At 41.4% G+C, this 20142-nt stretch overlaps 1 protein-coding gene across 3 annotated transcripts in view; it reads right to left on the minus strand.

Moving 5' to 3' along the window:
* TMC5 (transmembrane channel like 5) overlaps positions 1-20142 on the minus strand; it is a 276225-nt gene that overhangs the window by 213269 nt on the left and 42814 nt on the right. For all 3 annotated transcript variants that reach the window (XM_073591105.1, XM_073591106.1, XM_073591108.1), the window contains exon 2: positions 9211-9320. In XM_073591105.1, coding sequence (XP_073447206.1) covers positions 9211-9284 — 74 coding nt within the window. In that variant the 5' untranslated portion in view covers positions 9285-9320. The remainder of the gene's footprint in view (positions 1-9210; positions 9321-20142) is intronic.

Below are 20142 nucleotides of genomic sequence, written 5' to 3' on the forward strand. Positions count from 1 at the left end.
CACATCTTGGACTGATTCTGAGGCCTATATATAATGTCACCAGAAAAAAGACTGAGTTCTCATGGGGTTCAGAGCAGTGGACAGACTCCATTAGGATTTTAAAGCGAGGTGCCAAATCTCATCACAGGATGGTCTGTGGAGACTTAATGGATAAAGCAGTGCCAACGTCCTAAGTCTACAGATTATCAATGCTACACTAACAGGTGTGAAAAAATTGGACTTTGTAGGCACCAGTCATAAAATCAAATACCAAAATTTTATTTATACAGAAATACAAACAACATACATATTGTTAAAACATTGCAGCGTGTTGCAAAACAATGACAAATGCTCTCTCATATATACATCAAAGCACAAAGAGGGGTACCCCTTAAAGTAGAGGGAACAACAGAGGTTACCACCCCTTATTGGGCATAGGAGACATCAAACCAGTGTATCTCTCTACATGTTTCGCAATTGAATGCTTCCTCAGGAGCCTGTTTGAGTCATCTGTAGAAAGAGAGGGGAGAGAGCAAACACCAAGATATATAGAAAAAATTACTATACATTCTGAAATTACATAGATAAAGCGTCTCAATCAGTGTTAACGAGAACCAGAAGGGGGGCCATCCAGTGAACCCAGCAGCCAGCCATAAAACGGTGACAACCAATCACATGCGGGGACGTGTCTGGTAGCGAAATAGTAGCTCACAGTACGATAGTAGAAAGAAGAGTCCCAACTGCCAGGGAAAGATTTTAAGGTAATACCAAGTAAACCCAAACGGGTGGTAAAGTTGAGGCCAAATTGACTGTGTCAAGAAAGAGTGGGAAAAAAGGAAGAAAAAAAAAAGGGGGGGGGGGGGGATAAGGAAAGACCAAACGGGGACCGGGGGGGGGGAAATAGGGCTGGAGTAGGACAGGGGAAGGGGAAGGCAAAAATGGAAAGCGGGATGGAAGAAGGGGAGCAAACGAGAAAAAGGGGAGCAAACGAGAAAAAGAGAGGGGGGGGAGAAAAGGGAGAAAAGAAACATAAAGAAAGGGAAAGAAAAAGAAAGAAAGAAAGAGAGGAAGAAGGAAAAAGAGGGGGGGGGGAGAAAGAGGAAAGAGGGGGAGGAAGGAATGGGAGGGGGGGAAAGGAGAAAGGACGGAGGGGGGAGGAGAAAGGAGGAAAGAAAATGGGAAGGGAGGCCAATAGAAGGGAAGAGTTGGGAATGAGGAGGGGGAAGGGGGAGAAAAGGGGGGGGGACATGGGAAAAAAAAGGAAGGAGAGATAAAAAAAGCATTAGAAGGAATGTAGAGACTGATGGGGCTGAGTAGATATGTCCATTTAAGCATACCTCCAAGCAGACTAGAGATCGCAGATAGAAGAGAGCATATGCGATCACGCTCGGCTTAAGCGAGCCAAGTTGCATTGAGTAGTCAATGGTATGAATTCTAAGGAATACAAACAGTACAGATTACACTATCATTTACCGTTTCCATAAATGTCCATCTCATAATGAATAGCTGCATAACTGCAGCATCAAAGAGAATGTCATCTAACAGCTGTTCAGACAGCCATGTATATATGTATATATGCAGCCTTATATAAAACAGTATTGGCTCAACAAAGCCAGTGGACAGCTGTCACAAATTGTCTCCTTATACCAAACTAGCAAACAGGATGGCACTAGAGTGGTATAGTTGTCCCACCAAGCGGCAGCGGTACAGCACAAACCATCTAAAGGAGCAAACGCAAAACACAGTGTAGCCAATCAATAGATAAGAGAAAATGCTCTGAACAAAACCAAAGAGCAAGGCAGAGAAGTCTTAACAGATAGCTTGTAATATTGTGGTTCATGGCCAGACAGCAGAGCGTCCTATGCAGCGGTGATGTGATAGGGGGCTAGACTGTTTAGCCCATATATACACGCCCCAATCAGGTGTGCATAAGATGCAACACCTGACTCGGCCGAGTAGGGCTGCGCGCGCATCCCGCAGGCCCCGCGCATGCGCAGTAGCCAACTGGCCGACTGCCATAGACGCGGACATGCGGGAGGAGCGCAGTCCTAAGAGGTGACAGAATTGGGAGCTCCCCCTAGTGGAGCCTCCAAAGTAACAACATAATACGCTGGAGGAGATAGATCAATCTGTCCCAAAGCTAATGGAACCCACACCCAAAGGGTAGTGACAGCCAGGGGGAGAGCCACAGTCTGAACCAAATGCCGCAGAATCCAGCCCATGGAGGGGGCGGAATGCGGCTACCCGGCCACACATATGATCGAGTACACCCGAGGCCAGCGGGGTCCACAGAATAGCAATTCCCCAGGTTCTCTTTATGGGCCCGAAACGCAGGGCCAAATAAACACAGATGCAAAGTAACAATGACCATGAAGGGGGGTAAAACTCTTTCATGGTATATAGGTATTAATATGTACGATGACAAAGTCATTAGTGGTATATACTAGATCTGCAAACAATTTATGACAGACAGTGTGATTGAAACTAAAAATTCAAGACACTACAGGCCAAGTGAAAATCAAATGGCAGCCAGACATTCGAGATGATCTCAATTATTATATGTTACGCAGTGCCTACCACGTATGAGCCAAAGGGGTGGGGGGCAGGGGCAGGAGGAAAGTCCAACTATGGGGAAGAGCAAAGTGGGCCGATGGTGTACTGTATCTCCCTGGTGGGGTTTTAATGTAGTAATGCATAAATTTAAATTGTTGTAAAAAATATACCTCCAGGGCTGACAGAGCGTCGTTATTAAAGGAAGGGTTTATAAGATTGTACCTCATTGATCCCTGGCCAACATGTGGCATTTAAACGTTCAATCCACTTAGCCTCATGTTGGAGTATCCTCCTATCCCAGTCCCCACCCCTAGGGTCCCGTGGAATCACTGCCAAAGCAAAAAATGTCGCAACAGAGGTGTCAAATCTGTGACATAAGTCAAGATGTCTACTAATGGGGCTGAGCATTTTGCTGTTAGTCGAATAATAGACATGATCTCGTATCCTTTGCCAGAAATGGCGAATAGTCTTACCCACATAAAAGACCCCGCATTTGCAGGTCATCAAGTATACTATTCCCTGAGTGTTGCAATCAGCCCAAAAGCATGGGCGAAACATCTCTCCATTCGGCAGTTGGAATTTCTGACCTGTGGATACCCAGGGACAGAAAGGGCATTGGCCATATGTGTACATGCCTATTGGATTTGTCATATGGTCCTGTGGGGGGGCAAAATGACTTCTAGTTAGTTTGTCACGTAAGGAAGGGGCCCTTTTAAACACAATTTCAGGGTGGTCACTGACATATTTGCCCACGATAGGGTCATCATATAGAATATGCCAGTGTTGTTGTAGTAGGTTACGGAGTTGATACTGCTGGTGCGAATATTGTGTGATAAATTTAACCGTCGAGTGTCCTTCTACTTTATTTTTATTTTTGTAAAGTAATGTATTTCGGGGTTGCTCACAGGCTTTGTTAAAGGCCTTCCGTAGAAGGGACTTAGAGTACCCCCGTTGAAGTAGTCGCTTCCTAAGTAGGTCCGCATGATGTTTGAAGTCACTGTCAGTAGTACAGTTTCTTCTAAGGCGAATATACTGTGCGTAGGGAATGCTCCGTACCAGTGTGGAGGGATGCGCACTGGAAGCGTGCAAAATCGTGTTCCCCGCCGTTTCTTTGCGGTAGAGTGTAGTTGCCAGACAGTTGTTGGAATCCTTGTAGATTACCTAGTCAAGAAAAGAAATTTTTTGTGCATCACTACTGACAGTGAGCTTCAAGTTGAAAGTGTTGTTATTCAAGTGGTTAACAAAAGAAGAAAGTGCCTGTTGGGACCCTACTCAAATAATAGAAATATCGTCAATATATTTTAACGACAACAACACTTCACTTGTATAGTCACTGAATCGTTCATTTGAGAAAATGTCACGTTCCCACACCCTCGGTACAGATTGGCGTAGGCCGGGGTGCAACAAGTGCCCATGGCCATGCCCTGTACCTGGAGGTAGTGGGAACCGTGGAATGTAAAACAATTATGTGTCAAGATAAAAAATAACAGTTTCAATAGGAATTCATTAAAGGGCCATTCATGGTGGTCTTCCTCCATGAGGAAGGAGCGGACCGTCCCAATACCCTGCTCGTGAGGGATGCTGGAATACAAAGCCTCAACATCCAAAGTCACGAGCAGGGCATCGGGAGGGACAGCCACCCCCTCAATGTGTTTAAGGAGGTCTAAGGTGTCCTGTACGTAGGAGGGTAGGCGTAAAACGTGGGGGGTTAGAAAGAAATCAACAAATTTGTGCTTTGATGTATATATGAGAGAGCATTTGTCATTGTTTTGCAACACGTTGCAATGTTTTAACAATATGTATGTTGTTTGTATTTCTGTATAAATAAAATTTTGGTATTTGATTTTATGACTGGTGCCTACAAAGTCCAATTTTTTCACACCTGTTAGTGGACAGACTCCACCCTCGCTGATGAAGTCCGTATGGACGTAACGCCGCGGACGGGGGGCGGAGTCTATCTGTGACATCACCCGAAGCCTTCTCAGCTGTTCGAGCGCGAACAACTGAGTGTCTCACTGAATTTGCATTGTCTCCTATACTGCGCTTCAGTGCCTCAGCTGATTATCATATTGGATCGTTTTTGAACTCTGATTTGTCTTTTTACTGCGCTTTCAGCGCTTTTATTGCCATTTGCCTTGGAAGTCTTTAATAAAGTAGCACACAGTCTGCACTTAGAGGACTCTTTTCTGTTTATTTTTTGGGCATCCCACCTATGTTGCTTATCATACCCTACTGAGGATCTGATTAAGGAATATTTGAACGCTGTATTAAGAACCACACGGTCTCCAGCCTGTAAGAGCCATTGGTGGATGAGGATAAGTATCCAAGTGATCCAAGCCGTTTTGCTGATGTTTCTGGTTATCAGGCCCGTATGACCTCCTATAATTTAGAGGTCCAACAGTTCTGGTAAGCGCAATTTCCTACAGATTGAATTTACAAGAGTATCTGAGAAGATTTGATTTATCCTGTTTTGATCGAAAGTGGGAGTTCTATTTCCATTTATGAGTTAATAAGGACTTTATCTCCATCCATATTTTATTATAGATATCCCATCATAATTTTACGTATACATTTTTATTGCGCTGCACTTGTCTTTTATATTATATTACTTTGGGTTGGTGAATCCTTTAGTGTTCAGCTTGCATAGTCCTTTTATTTGTTCATTTTTTGCGCTGATTGTTATTTTATTTTTATTTTTAAAGTGAACTGCATTCCTGGCTGCTAAAGAAGCTATTTTGCAGCATCAGGGATTAGGACCCATGAGACAAGGAGTACCATTTCAGCTAGATGTAGTGGAGCAGAATGGTACCATATCTTGGAGTCTATGGCAGCCAAATGAAAAGAAAGGAGTGAGAGCAATACCCATTGGATTTTGGTCCAAACAACTGACAGGGGTACAGAAGAGATACACGCCCCTAGAGAAGTACCTGTTTGGGGCCTACACAGCACTTCAACATGTAGAGACCATTACAGAAAAGGACACAGTCACCATCCATACTGCATTGCCAGTAGCAGGATGGGTGAGAGATAATGGACTGACCACTAGGGCAGCTGTAGCCCAGAACCAGACACTAATGAAATGGAAGTGGTACCTTCAAGAAAGAGGGGGTATTGCAGCTGGGAATGTTAGAGACATTTCAAAACAGTTGGCTGGGCTTGTTACTTTTACCAGCACCCGGCCAGAAGAAATTCCTGTGCTGCAGTCATCCCCCATTCAAGAGGCTCCACCCTTTGAGTCTCTGTCAGAAGACATGAAGGAGTCAGCGTGGTTCACTGATGGTTCAGCCATAGTCACCTCGTCTGGACGTAAATGGACAGCAGCAGCCTACAACCCAAGTACAGACACTGTCCTGCAGGAGACCGGAATTGGACGGTCCAGTCAGTATGCAGAGTTGAAAGCGGTGGTGATGACTCTTCAGGATGATCTTTCTTCCCATGTCACTATCTACACTGACAGCTGGGCGGTTTTTAAAGGACTGACAACTTGGATGCCCACGTGGAAGTCCAATGAATGGATGATTCATGGAAAGGTGGTGTGGGGAGGCAAGGAAGTCTGGGACTACATCTGGAAGGAAGCTCACTCCCGCACCATAAAAGTGGGGCATGTTGATGCACATGTGCCCCTAGTCCCAGACTTTGAGAACTATAACAGAGTTGCAGATGAAATCGCCAAAGTGAAGGCAGTTGTGCCAATTGATCCTGTCTTGATGAACTTGGTCAACTGGGCCCACAAGCAATCTGGACATTTGGGGCAGAAAGCAAGATATGAATGGGCACAGCAGAGAGGATTGCCTATATCCATGGACATGATAAAGACTGTAATAGGGAATTGTACAGTGTGTGGAGAAGTGCGACAATGGCCATTGCAAAAGTACTCCACCGGGTCGATTAAGAGGGGTGAGAGGCCTGCAGAGATATGGCAGATTGACTTCATCGGTCCCCTGCCCCAGGGAAACAATGGACTGAGATATTGTTGCACTGCAGTGGACACCTATTCAGGACGTATTCTTGTTCATCCTTGCAAACGTGCAGATCAAGCCGCAACGCTTCAACTGCTCCAGAAACTTTTCGTTGCTTATGGTTGTCCCAAACAAGTCCAAAGTGATAACGGCTCACACTTCACCGGATCAACAATACAGCAATGGGCCAAAGATTCTGGAGTGTACTGATTGTGCCACATCCCATACCATCCACAGGCAGCTGGTTTGATTGAAAGATACAACGGGCTATTGAAGGACCAGATACGCAAACTTACACCCACACATACACTAAGGGGGTGGGATCGGGTCATCACACAGGCAGTCATGTTGTTAAATTCTAGGCCAATAGCCAAAAGCACACCATATGAGGGATTGTAGGGGCTGGGGCACAGATTCCACAGCTGGAGTGCAGAGTTCAGTATTTATGTAAGGTTCCTGAAAGAACAGGGCTTAACAGATACCATGTTACTGCTTTCCATGACATAGAAACCAAGAGTGATGTATCTGAAGCTGAAGCCTATCTAGGAATGAGAGGGAATCTGGCAGGAAGGTTTGAAGTTACATTTGCATTGACAGATGAGCTTCAAGACAGTGGCAGGGACTCTGACTGGTTAGTGGATACTTCTCAGCAAGAGTGGAAAGTGAGGCTACATAACAGCAAACCTTCCAAAATAAACAGCAGTGATCTTCTGGGAAATATCAGTATATTTCCTCTCCTCCCTATTGATGTTCTTTGGGAGGGTCAGAAGTGGGTACAGGCAGGGGGCAAAGTGTTAGTCAGATATCCAGGCAAGAAGCCACTTAGAGGAGAGATTTTAGCTGAAGGGCCTGGATCTACTGTTTATGTATTATTAGAAGGAACAGATAATTCGCTTTGTTTTCCACTCCACAGGCTGTCTCTGATTTGATCTGTAGGAAGACCAGAGAAAAGTGGTTGTTTCTAAAGAACTTTAGAATGGACTTTCTAATGAACTTTTTAGTTAAAGACTGAAACACCTTCTCAGTGACAGAAATGGGAGGTGTTGCATTCAAGGAAAATTAATGTTTAGAATGAGTTTAGTAATGAAGAGATTTTGTGTTTAGTCTGAGAAAAAAAAAAATCTAGGGCGGAATGTATTGTGTTTGTTACAATATGTTTTTTTTATATTAATCAGACATAAGATAAATGGGACAATATTACAATAGTCAGTTGGTCAGATTACTGTCAGTTGTTTGGCTTGAGTAGATTTCTCAAACAAATGCTGTTTTTTACAATGGGGGTAAATATCATTGTTGTATTCAATTGACAGTTCAATTAAAAGGCTATTGTCTCTATTGCTACAGTACACAAGAAAGAGATTTAGTTGTTTGAGGTTTTCAAACTGAAAGAATGACTGTTAGATTACTGTCAGGTGTTGGCTTGATTAGACAATGGGTACGTAGATAAGTTTTCAACAGTCCATTGTTTCTACAGCTACAGTAAACAGGTATGATTTCTGTTGTTTGGTAATTATGGTGACACATAAAAGGGGTGAGTAGAACAGTAGAAGATAGAAGAACAGTGCCTGATGCTCCTGAAAAATCATTGCCAATGGAGATCATGAACATACAGTAACAGAAGATAAGTAACCTTTAAGTGTATTTGTACTGATATAGACCATAGGCTGTTCATTTGATAGGCATTGTTTGTTATAGATATCTGTCAGTCTTGTATTGTATTCCTAATATTGTAATAGTTTTTGTATGTACAGCATCTTTATATAGTAAAGCACATTTACACACTGCAGAAATCTCAGCTTCCTTGCTTATACCACAGAGTAACCTTGCTAGATGGATGCAAGCAAAACATGAGGAAAGGTTGCGAGCACTGAACTTATTCTCTCTGGAGAAGAGACGTTTGAGAGGGGATATGATTTCAATATACAAATACCGTACTGGTGACCCTACAATAGAAACTTTTTCGCAGAAGAGAGTTTAACAAGACTCGTGGCCACTCATTAAAAATAGAAGAAAAGAGGTTTAACCTTAAACTACGTAGAGGGTTCTTTACTGTAAGAGCGGCAAGGATGTGGAATTCCCTTCCACAGGCGGTGGTCTCAGCGGGGAGCATCGATAGCTTCAAGAAACTATTAGATAAGCAACTGAATGACCACAACATACAGGGATATTCAATGTAATACTGACACATAATCACACATAGGTTGGACTTGATGGACTTGTGTCTTTTTTCAACCTCACCTACTATGTAACTATGTAACTATGTAGATAAAAGTACATTTTTGCAGCCACCACATTCAAAGACTGGTAAGCTGAAATATATAGGGGTTGATTTACTAAAACAGGAGAGTATATGGTGCAGCTCTGCATAGAAACCAATCGGCTTCCAGGTTTTTTTGTCAAAGCTTAATTGAACAAGCTGAAATTAGAAGCTGATTGGCTACCATTTACAGCTGCACCAGATTTTACACTCCCCAGTTTTAGTAAATCAACCTCATAGTATGGAATTTTTTGATTTTGGGTTTAGATATGCTTTCTCCCTCTTTGTATAAAGTTTATGCCACTGTCTGTTTGTATTGTGGTGGATAACAATCTGGAGAGAGGCAGTAGATACAATTCCAGGCCATTCAGCGCTTAAGAGCCTCTGCATCCTAACTTTTCCTGGAGTCATCCCACAGATTGGCCACAGCAAGTACTAATTCAAACTTTAATGAAGACATACCCTCTATCAATCTCAAGGGTCTCCGAATCATGGTATGCCGAGTTATAATGTCCATCACTGTAGTTTAAAGCCATGGTAGTGGTATTTTCTGTCTTGCCGTTAAGACTTGTCTGAAAAAAAAAAATATATATGTTAAACAATAGCAGGCACAATCGATACAGATAAACCATTATACTGGCTAGGTATTTAGGCTTATTCAAGCCCGATTTGCCTAATGTCAGAGGTAAGCAAAGAAAAACAATTTATACTGCAAATCAAGATAATTTTGGATGACAAAACCATTTGTAAGTTTATTGCATATAATTATCAGGTTTTCACATGCCAAAAAGTGGGTTAGGGTGAGAACTCCAATCAAGATTTTTTTGCCTCTCTGTCCTTGCTGCCGAGTGCCGAGGTGGGTCCTTACTTCAATGATGATCACATTATGATAATGGACCTTCCAAAAAGTGTGCAGTGAATGGGCTGCCTTAACATAATGCACATTACCATGCTGCATAACACACGTTAATGCACAAGTGTTAAAGCGGCACAGTAGTGTGAACAGGCCCCCGTTTGAAGGAGGTTTCTCTAGAAAAAAAGCTTTGGCTGGAGTTCCATTTAAAGAATTCTGTATCCAGCTGATAGGAAATGTTACTATTTCTTACTGCTTACGTCTCCTGTTTATTGTAAGATAATTAGAAGAGTTAAACACTTACAAGTGCATTTTGATGGATCACAATAATGATTCCTATTCCTATAGAGATATTTCTCTCATCAACCTAAATACAAAAGTCTGCACAGTCAATCTCTACCATAGAGCCAGAGTTATCATCAGTATGGTACCATATTAAAGCAAAATAGGATTATTTGAAGTAAGAATGTAAAAGGGGCTCAAGCTTTCAGATCCTCCCCACCTCATTTCAGAATTAAAGGAAAAGCTTATTCACCAATTTGGAACACTGTGGTCAAATACTGAAAGGGTTCAAGTTATAGAGACAAATTCATTAGTCCTTATGGTGGAAAAATGAAATGCGGTATATACCTCAGTTACATGTAATTGGAGGATGGAGTGAAAATATTTTAAAAAAGCAAAGCACTTTTGTAAAGGCCTGTTCACACTGCCCTGGACAGTCGTCACACACTAAACTGCAGTGTGGCAACTGTTTGTTATGGCTGCACTGAGCTGGCATAGCAGATGGAGTGATGTGCGTTTCAGCGCATAACACAGCTCCCTTTTTTTGTACCAACTTAATTTGAAGTGCACAAAAGTGACACTTCAATTATGTCACTGTACAGCATCACTGTGCCTTACACTGCTGTACAGTGACATGCGATCCTGTTCTGTACACTACAATAAAGTTCACCATGTCTGCATGTTATCACTGCTCACTGGACTGCACCTCCAGGATGCATTTGATCCCTCTAACAAATAGAAAATTTAATAATGGTCAATATAAAACAGGCTCTCAAGCTGCAATCAGGTGAGGCCTAGTGCTTCTCATTTTATTAGGTAAAGTGATACTAAAATCTATTTTTTTTCTTTAAAAATAATAAACATGTAATACTTACCTGCTCTATGAAATTGGTTTGCACAGAGCAGCCCAGATCCTCCTCTTCTCAGGTCCCTGTCTCCCTCCTGTCGAGTGCCCCCACAGCAAGCAGCTTGCTATGGGGGCAACCGAGCCGAGCCCCAGCTCCGTGTGTCCATTCAGAAACGGAGCCGCGGTTAGGCCTCTCTCTCTCCTGATTGGCTAACTGACCTTGATTGACAGCAGTCAATGGCTCCGCTGCTGTGTCTCAGCCAAACAGAAAGGAGAGGCCGAGGCAATTAGGACCCGGAAGTAGCGGTTCCTCTGCTCCTAGGAACTGCTACTTGGGGGGTTCTAATTTGAGACCCCACACCAGGCCTTGCCCTCCGGAGAGAGATGCGGAATGCGCACCATCCTCAAGGGACTAGCCGACTTGCACATGCTGATTACACCTAGTGCCAGGACAGGCACATGAACATGTGAATGTAACTGCTATTGCTGCTACTGCTGTTTTTATTACATTTATTAAAATACTACACTATGAGACTTTTATCCATGTCTCCCGTGGAGTCATTTTTTACCTCCTAGTTCCATCTTGAGCAGCCAGTAGAGCTGAATTGTGCTGTCAGTGGAATCTGGTATTCCAAAATCGCTTTTTGACCATCCTATAAAAAGGGGTCAAACATCTCTGGTGAGTGGCCATCTTCCCATTGAGCACTTGTGATGGAAGAACTAGGAGTTTTATCTCAGAGCACTTCATTCTGGTGTGGGGATTTATCATATATGGACTTTTAGCTTGCTACCCATGCAATTTATTTCATCTGTGTCACATCTATTTGTTGGATGTTATTATTGTATATATTTTTTTCACACCCATTCGTGGTATTCAATAAACATTTTTAGCACCTCATCCTTTAATTTTTTTATTCTCAAGACTATCTGATGCTTCTGGGTATAGGGGGCATGTGACCTGCTACCTTGTGATAATGCTTGGCCCTAGCTGTCAATTGTTAGGTGATCCCAGCACTACACAAGTAAATAACCAACAGAAAAATTATCTATACATAAAAAAAATACTCAACCACAAAAATAAATTATAATTCGTAAATATCAAACTACAATCTTATTAAATCAGTATCCATAGTAGAAGTACATATTACGAAAACATTCAATATCAAACATGTATCATAAATTCCATGCAGAAGTTAATATAAGTAATATTCTCTGTATCAAACATCTGCCCTTTGAAGTAATAGATGTCCTGTCCAAAGTATATCCAAACTGTGTCACACAACAACTTGTGGATTTCATCATCCATGAGAACCAGACTCACCCTAAAATATGACCTCCAAGCTATAGGTAGGTCACAATGCGCCACAAAATATTTGCCATGGACATTTACTGTAAACTCCAATTTGTATCATAAGAGCAAGCTTAGTCCTGCTTCTTGAAGAAATCTTGATCGCTCTTGAGGAAATCTTAAGCCTCATACAGACGATCGGATTGTTGGCCAAAACAAACGTGGAATTTTGTCCGAACGGCGTTGGCCCTAACTTGTCTTGCATACACACAGCCACACAATTGTTGGCCAACAATTATGAACGTAGTGACGTACTACATTGTTTTTCAGCTCTTTAGCACCATCCTTTGGGCTCCTTCTGCTAATTTCGTAGAAGTTTGGTGAGTGTTGATTCGCACTTTTCATTTTCCACTTTTCATTTCACACTTTTCAGTTTGCACTTTTCAGTTCGTTTCTGATCGGTCGTTCGTCAATCAGCCATGTTGTGGAATCGGAGGAGATAACGTGTTATTTATTATTGGCCTTGGAGTTATTGCTTTGACATTATTTTTTTGGTTGAATAATTATTTGATTTGGTATATTTTATATATTTTTGGATGCATAGAATGCACTTTTTGGTTAAGTTCTATTGGCAGATAGCATGTCTAATTTTATTTGTTTTCTTTATTTAATGCACAATAAAAAAATTGTGGAGAATAATACTTGGCTATGGGGTTGATTTACTAAAGGCAAATCCACTCTGCACTACAAATGCACTGCAAGTACACTTGAAAGTACACTTGTAAGTGCAGTTGCTGTAGATCGCTGTAGATCTGAGGGAAAGCTCTGAAATGAGGAGAAGCTCTGATGATTTTACCCTGCAATCATGTGCAAGCTAAAATGTTGTTTTTAATTTTCCTTGCATGTCCCCCTCAGATATACAGCGACTGCACTTCCAAGTGCATTTTCAGTGCATTTTCAGTGCACTTGCAGTGCAACGTGGATTTGCCTTTAGTAAATAACTCCCAATGTGTTTTACTTCAAATGACAGTTTGGGAGTAGGCAGTCGCATTTAAAAAAAATACAATGGAAAATTGACAAGGGACACCAACATAGTTGTATCTATGATCTTAAAAACTACGAGATAATGGTGTTGTGGTAACTTGCCCAAATAAAAAAAAAAAACATAATAATAATATTCTTGATATCACTAGAAAAAAAAAGCCTTCGAAAATTAGTTTGCAATAACTCCATAAGTATCACCAGCAAAGCAGCTTCATTATTATCTCATTAACCACTTAAGGACTAGCCTCGTTTTGGATTTTAGGTGTTTACATGTTTTCTTCTAACACCCTCGAGAATAAAATGGCGGTCATTGCAATACTTTTTTTTGCACCGTATTTGCGCAGCGGTCTTAAAAGCGGACTTTTTTTGGAAAAAATTCACTTTTTTGAATAAAAAATAAGACAACAGTAAACTTAGCCCATTTTTTTATACTATGAAATATAATGTTACGCCAAGTAAATTGATACCCAACATGTCACACTTCAAAATTTCGTCCGCTCGTGGAATGGCGTCAAACTTTTACCCTCAAAAATCTCCATAGGCGACGTTTAAAAAATTCTACAGGTTGCATATTTTGCGGTACAGAGGAGGTCTAGGGCTAGAATTATTGCTCTCGCTCTACCGGTCGCGGCGATACCTCACATGTGTGGTTTGACCACCGTTTTCATATGCGGGCACTACTCACATATGCGTTCGCTTCAGCGCGCAAGCTCGTCGGGACGGGGGGGTTTTTTTTTTTTTTAAATTTATTTTTATTATTTATTTTACATTATTTTATTTATTTTTACACTGTTTAAAAAAAAATTGTGTCACTTTTATTCCTATTACAAAGAATGTAAACATCCCTTGTAATAGAAAAAAGCATGACAGGACCTCTTAAATATGAGATCTGGGGTCAAAAAGACCTCAGATCTCATATTTACACTAAAATGCAATAAAAAAAAAAAATTTAAAAAAATGACATTTGAAAAAATGTGCCTTTAAGTGGCATGGACAGAAGTGACGTTTTGACGTTGCTTCCGCCCAGCAGTGTCATGGAGATGAGTGGGTGCCATCTTAGCCTCACTCGTCTCCAGACACAGGATGGAGACGGATGCGATTGCTCCGGTAAGCAGCGGAGGGCACAAGATCACGGCGGGGGGGGGGCCTCTCCCGCCACTGATAAAAGTGATCTTGTGGCGAATCCGCCGCAGGGAACACTTTTATCTGAAAGCCGGCCGCCGCACGAAAGCAGCTAGCTGCTGCCATAACAACGATATACCCCTTCAAAGTTTGGACATACATCGGCGTGCGGCGGTCGGCAAGTGGTTAAAGAAGAAGAGAATGTGCGCTGCATTTCGAGATTTCATATTTTGCCACGTCACGAATGTTAATTCTCCATTACGAACGCTAGTTTACAAGACCGACCGCTTCTGGCTCGTCCTTGCTTCCGAGCATGCGTGTTTGTACTTTGGACTTTTGTCCGACGGACTTGTGTACACACGCTCGGAAAATTCAACAGACAGACACAGGGTCGGATTTCCCGGCAACAGCCTGTCATCACACATTTCCCATTGGAAAATCCGATAGTGCGTACAAGGCTTATGGCTTCATGTACACGGGACGTTTTTATAACCTCTCCTGAACGATTTAACTTGACAAATAGTAACCGACATTTAAAACGTGTTTTTTCGCGTTTACATGCCGCGTTTTGCTACGTTTGCGTTTAGAAGCGTTTTTTTTTTTTTTCATAATTTTTTTTTTTTAAAATAGCCAAAAATGAAAAATGCCTGTAAATGAAATGCGGCTAAACACCGCGTTTAGCCATGTTTGGCGCTTGAAATGCCTGTAAACTCAGCTTCTGAACGCATTTTTATGCGTTCAAAAAAATGTCTCTAAACTCAACTGCCTAGAAATGACTGTAAATGACCCTGTGTACATGGACAGATAAAGCCTCATGTACACTGAGTTACCGCGTTTAGCCGCATTTCGTTTACAGACGTTTTTCATTTTTGGCTATTTTGAAAAAAACAACTCTTCTAAACGCAAACGCGGCAAAACGCAGGAAAACGAGGGTTACTATCTGTCAAGTTAAATCGTTCAGGAGAGGTTGTAAAAATGTCCCCTGTACATGAAGCCTTCGACAACATAGAGGAGAGTTCAGGAGAGTCGAAAAAAACGCCCAACTGCTACTAAACGTCAGTTTACCAGCAGCAGTGTACATGAGGCCTAAGTCCTGCTTCTTGAGTAAATCTTAAAGAATTCTTGATGTCTTTTGAGGAACTCTTGATGATGAATTGCACACAGTATGGATTAAACTCCATCAACATACTGCACGCTGCCCATATTTTATGTATAGTGGTTAACCTTGCATTCAAAGACTGAACTATAGTTTTACCTTCAGTCTTGCACAATTGTACAGGTGCCTGCTTTTGCTGCACACAATAAGATTCTCACAGTGTGCATCAGAAACTGTAGCAAATCAGATAGAGCCTACCTCATTTATTAGATTACAGTTCTATCAAACATGGAGGGTGTTACCCTTGCAAATTGAACAGTCTATTTGCCTTTAGTAAATTAACCCAGTGTGACTGATCCAATATTTGCACTCTGCAAGTGAATTTACCCCAGAGCTTAGTAAATGTGGTGAAATTTCCCTTTGCAAAGAACACCCAATCATGAAAAATGTAAAAAAACCTGTAAATGTAAAAATGTTTGCTTGCACATGACTGGATGATGGAAGTCAGTAGAGCTTCACCATATTCACTAAGCTCTGTGAACAGTCTTTGTACCTTTAGTAAATCAACCTATTGGTTAGCAAAATCTGGTATTTGCGGCAGTGCTGCCAGCAGTTTAACTGACAACAGGCTTGGATTGGATTTAGTACTGAGGTCATGTTGCAATATTCCAGGAAGTCAACTTCATTATTAATATTGCCTGAAACAGTTCATAGTCTGATTCCCACACAGAGACTGTATGGAAACACTTCGTACATTTTTAAGTGTTAGTATTTGTCTTTCTGTTTACTAAGAGAGTGGAAGTCATTCTGAAATTCGTATTGAAAGACCTGTGTAAATATTAGCTGAAACCTGGAGAATCTATTTCAGATACCACACTGTAGCAATGCAGATAAGAGGAATTATTTAAGCCAACACTAACAGTAGGTTGTATATAACTAATGCCTAAATACTGCTTTAATTTTCCCAAATTAACTGCCAATTCAATTTTAAATAATTATATAAAAAATTGCTTATATTGGCAGTTTAAATACAGAAGCGGAAGTGGTAGGAGGGTTATAGTACCCATGGCCCTGAAAAGGCCCATATCTGAACCCAGTTAATAGTGCTTGCCTTTTTTCCCCATCGCTTCCTTGAAGTCTATGTGAACCCAACTCTCTGCTTTGCCCCTCCAGGGCTCACTGGAGTGCCTGGCTGTGGAGGGGGCAGCAGTGACTGGATCAGTCTCCCAGCGGCTTGCTCAGAGGCTGAGCCAGCTGCAGGTCCAGGCTTCTTGGTGGATCCCAACTGTACAGTCAGGATCGATCCAGAGTCTGGACCGGCTGAGTGATGTCAGCCGACAGCAGACTTCAGCTCACTGTCAGTTGAAAATGAGTCACAAGAGTGCAGAACGAAGTGCACTCCTGTGACCCACAGGAGAAGTAGGGCCAAAAGGGCTCCTTTTAAAGGTTCTGTCTACAAAAAAGTGACATTTTATTTATGCATGGCACCTTGCAGGTTGAGCCTGCCCTTGGCTTCTTTTTATTCAAGTCTTTATTTAAAGAAAACAGAGCTTACAAGAGTTGGTATGCAAGCACAGCAGAAACAAACAAAGCAACCCTTACCATTGAGGGTAGAAGCAACAGAAGGTCATGATAACAGATAGTACAGATACCTAGACCTTGGTAAGTGTTGAGGATTATTAGGGGGGACTACTTGAATAGGTTCCTTAGCTCGGGGAAAAGAAAAAAAAATAGAAGTCTTCAGTCCTCAAAAAAAAAAAAAAAAAAAAAAAAAGCTCAAGCTGCAATACTCACCCTATTTCCAGTTCCTTCCCCCACAGACTCACCATTCCAGTGCCGCTTCTCTTCTGGGTTGAGTGACACTCAGATTCATTCAACCCACTTCCTGTGAGTCCCAGGCACTGCTCTCTACAATAGCATTTGCCTACTGCCAAAACCAACAAGGACATACAGGACCTAGGATGTGACATAACCGTACAGAAAAAATGAGTGAAATAAAGAGTGGGGCTACCTCATAAAACAAATAAACAAATAATTAGATGTGATCAAGTACTAAAAAATAAATAATAAATGATCCAGTGGATCTAATGGTGTGTATCCTCAATCCAATAAATCATATAACAGTGAAAGCAATCTTATGAAATATATGCACAAACCGAAGACCGACCAAGTCCAATCACTGTGATAGAGAGAGTAGTCCTCGGATTGATAAAAGTGATGATCCACCTCAAACCGTGCGTGAAAAGTTCACACTCACTAATGCTTAAACACCGGAAACCCCTGGAGGGATGAAGACTTCCCTGCTACCAGCGGTGAGAGGGATGATGGTTCCTTGGTAGCGCCACTACGCACTACTAAGCGCCATGGGAGAGCTGAAAAGTCATGGGGAACGCTGTACCCAGAGTTGGACTTTAAAATATTGGTGTTGTAGTGTTAAGCAAGTTTTAAGGAGTCGTGAAATAGTTTTATGAAACTGAGATGATGGGAGAAAAAGGGCAGAGAGGCTGGATAATGGAAGTGGAAGGGCAGATGAATGGGGGTGGGGGGTGATTTATTAGGAACATGAAAACAGCACTACTCAATGCGGTAAAGGTCTGATATAAACTTTAAGCATAACAAGGTCTATTCTTATAAGCATTTTACTGAGTATTGAGGTAAGGTATCTAAACCGGTAGCTCATAATTCTTCCAGATGAGAAATTAAGTATAATATCTGAAATTACTCCTAGATAATAGGGAAAATGAAAAATTCTGCAACTGAGAACAGGCATCGTTAGGGACTGTTTGTATTTTCTAAATGTGCTGAATGTAGAATTAAGGAAGAGGGAATATGGAGTATATTAAGTGAGTAAACCTATAATCTTGATGGTGAGACTATGAATTAAGGACCAAAAGAATAAGTTCTTGCAGATACACAGCTACAACTTATGTAGGAGGATTTGTTTCATCTCTGTACATCACCTTATGTTGGTCACTTCCCTGGGTATTTGTACAGGTTAACAACCACTTTCAAGATGTTTAAAAAAAATCAGCAGGGAAGAGTAGATGAGGAACAATGTGACACTTCATAGTTCGGCTTATGAAAGGATAGCAGGGTACAATATATAGGGCTATTCATTGCAATATTAGTAATAGCCCCTGGCATTATGTTTTGAATGCTTCATCAGCATAATTTGAATTAAGAATAATCAACAAATGCCAGTTATGATCTGTAGGGGCTTTGGAAACAGATATGTAGGATACTGCTGGATTTCAAACAAAGTCCCACTTACTTTTCAACATAAATAACTGCTTCTCTTTGGCAACACAAAACATAAAAAGGGCTTCTTTTCTGCACAATTAGGTATCTATTAATGTGGGCCATTACCCAATTTACCTGTCTTCCATATACATATAGTTCCTTGGTCCTTGTCACCGTGGTTCCTGGGCTCTCTTGCTCCCTCCAGGAGCTAAGGTCCATGGTAAATATTGTCATGATGGCAAGCGGGACCGGATCAGGGAACATCCGATCTGCCCTGCGATCAATGAACCCGGAAGCACTCTGTATTGAGCATTTCTGGGTTCTGGGCTGTCAGAATTCTGACTGAAATAAACAGTAAACAGCTGATCAAACACAGTCTTGTTCTTTATCGGCTGTAGCAGAGGGCAGGGGAGACATTAGGGGTATAAAATAAATCTGTCTTCATAAGGAGATCCTGTCTTTGCCAATGTTATATAGCACCCTGTGCAACTAGTGTAGATAACAAAGTTTTTGACTCACAGTGGCCTGTGAGCCTGATAATTAGTTAGGGTTTCTGTAGGCCAAGCTGGAGGGCTCTACAGGGCAGGCCTCTGGTGCCTCCCCCTGGTTCTAGAAGCCTGGAGAAGTTTCTTGAAGCTAGTGGGTGGAGGCCAGGGGGTCCTGATCTGCATATGTGAAGGAATCTGGCCAATCCCCAGGCAGAGAGCCTGGCAGGGTGGTTGGATCAGCCCTTAAATATAGTGGAGCCTGGCCAGAAGGGGGGTCAGGTGGAAATGGAGTGAGGAAACTGAGATAAACAATAAATTATAAAAAAAAAAAAAGTATAAGAAAATGTATAAGCAACTCCACTGCCCAGTGAACACATGTGAATCTACGTTGTAAACATGTACGTCAGGCTTACATGTGTATGTAAACAGTGTTTATGCAACACATATTAGGTATTGCAGTAAATGTTGACGTAATAATTCTATTGCCATCATTCTCTGTTAACTCTGATGTTAATTATCTGATGATAATTAAACTGATGTAATATAAAAGCTTTTAAAGCTTCGCTGATATACAATTTTGGGTACTGTCGTTTTTTTTGCCATTTCACAGGGGCACATAATTTTAAGGCATGGCATGTTTGGTATCTATTTACTCAATGCAACCCCATTATATTGTGTTTACACAAAAATACATTTTAGTGTTTTTTTTACTGAAAATATAGATTTTATAAAAAGTTGTGCAAATACTATGCAACATAAAAAACTGAAACTGCTACCGTTTATTCTAAAGGGCAAAAATATAATTGTTTGGGAGCTTTTTCTAATTTTCTAGCAACATATGCGGATTTTCATGTAAAAAAATTAAAAATGCTCTGGTAGAAAAGTGGTTAATAAATGATTTTTAGTCTTAGCACCGTGGAGAAACTGAACCACTAAACATTAACAACACTGATAAGATTATTATTTTCATGAGGCTACTTACATGAAATCATGTGTCTACTTTACAAAGGATTTTTGTTTTAGGTTTATGGGTTAAGGTTTACCTGGAACAAATTAGTCAAACTGGTCACAGGTCAGCAAGTCTCTTTAAATGAAATTAGTGGTTTGCCCATCCGATACCCATTTCAACACGCC

This window comes from Aquarana catesbeiana, linkage group LG06 (assembly GCF_042186555.1).
Source record: "Aquarana catesbeiana isolate 2022-GZ linkage group LG06, ASM4218655v1, whole genome shotgun sequence".
Classification (NCBI taxonomy): Eukaryota; Metazoa; Chordata; class Amphibia; order Anura; family Ranidae; genus Aquarana; species Aquarana catesbeiana.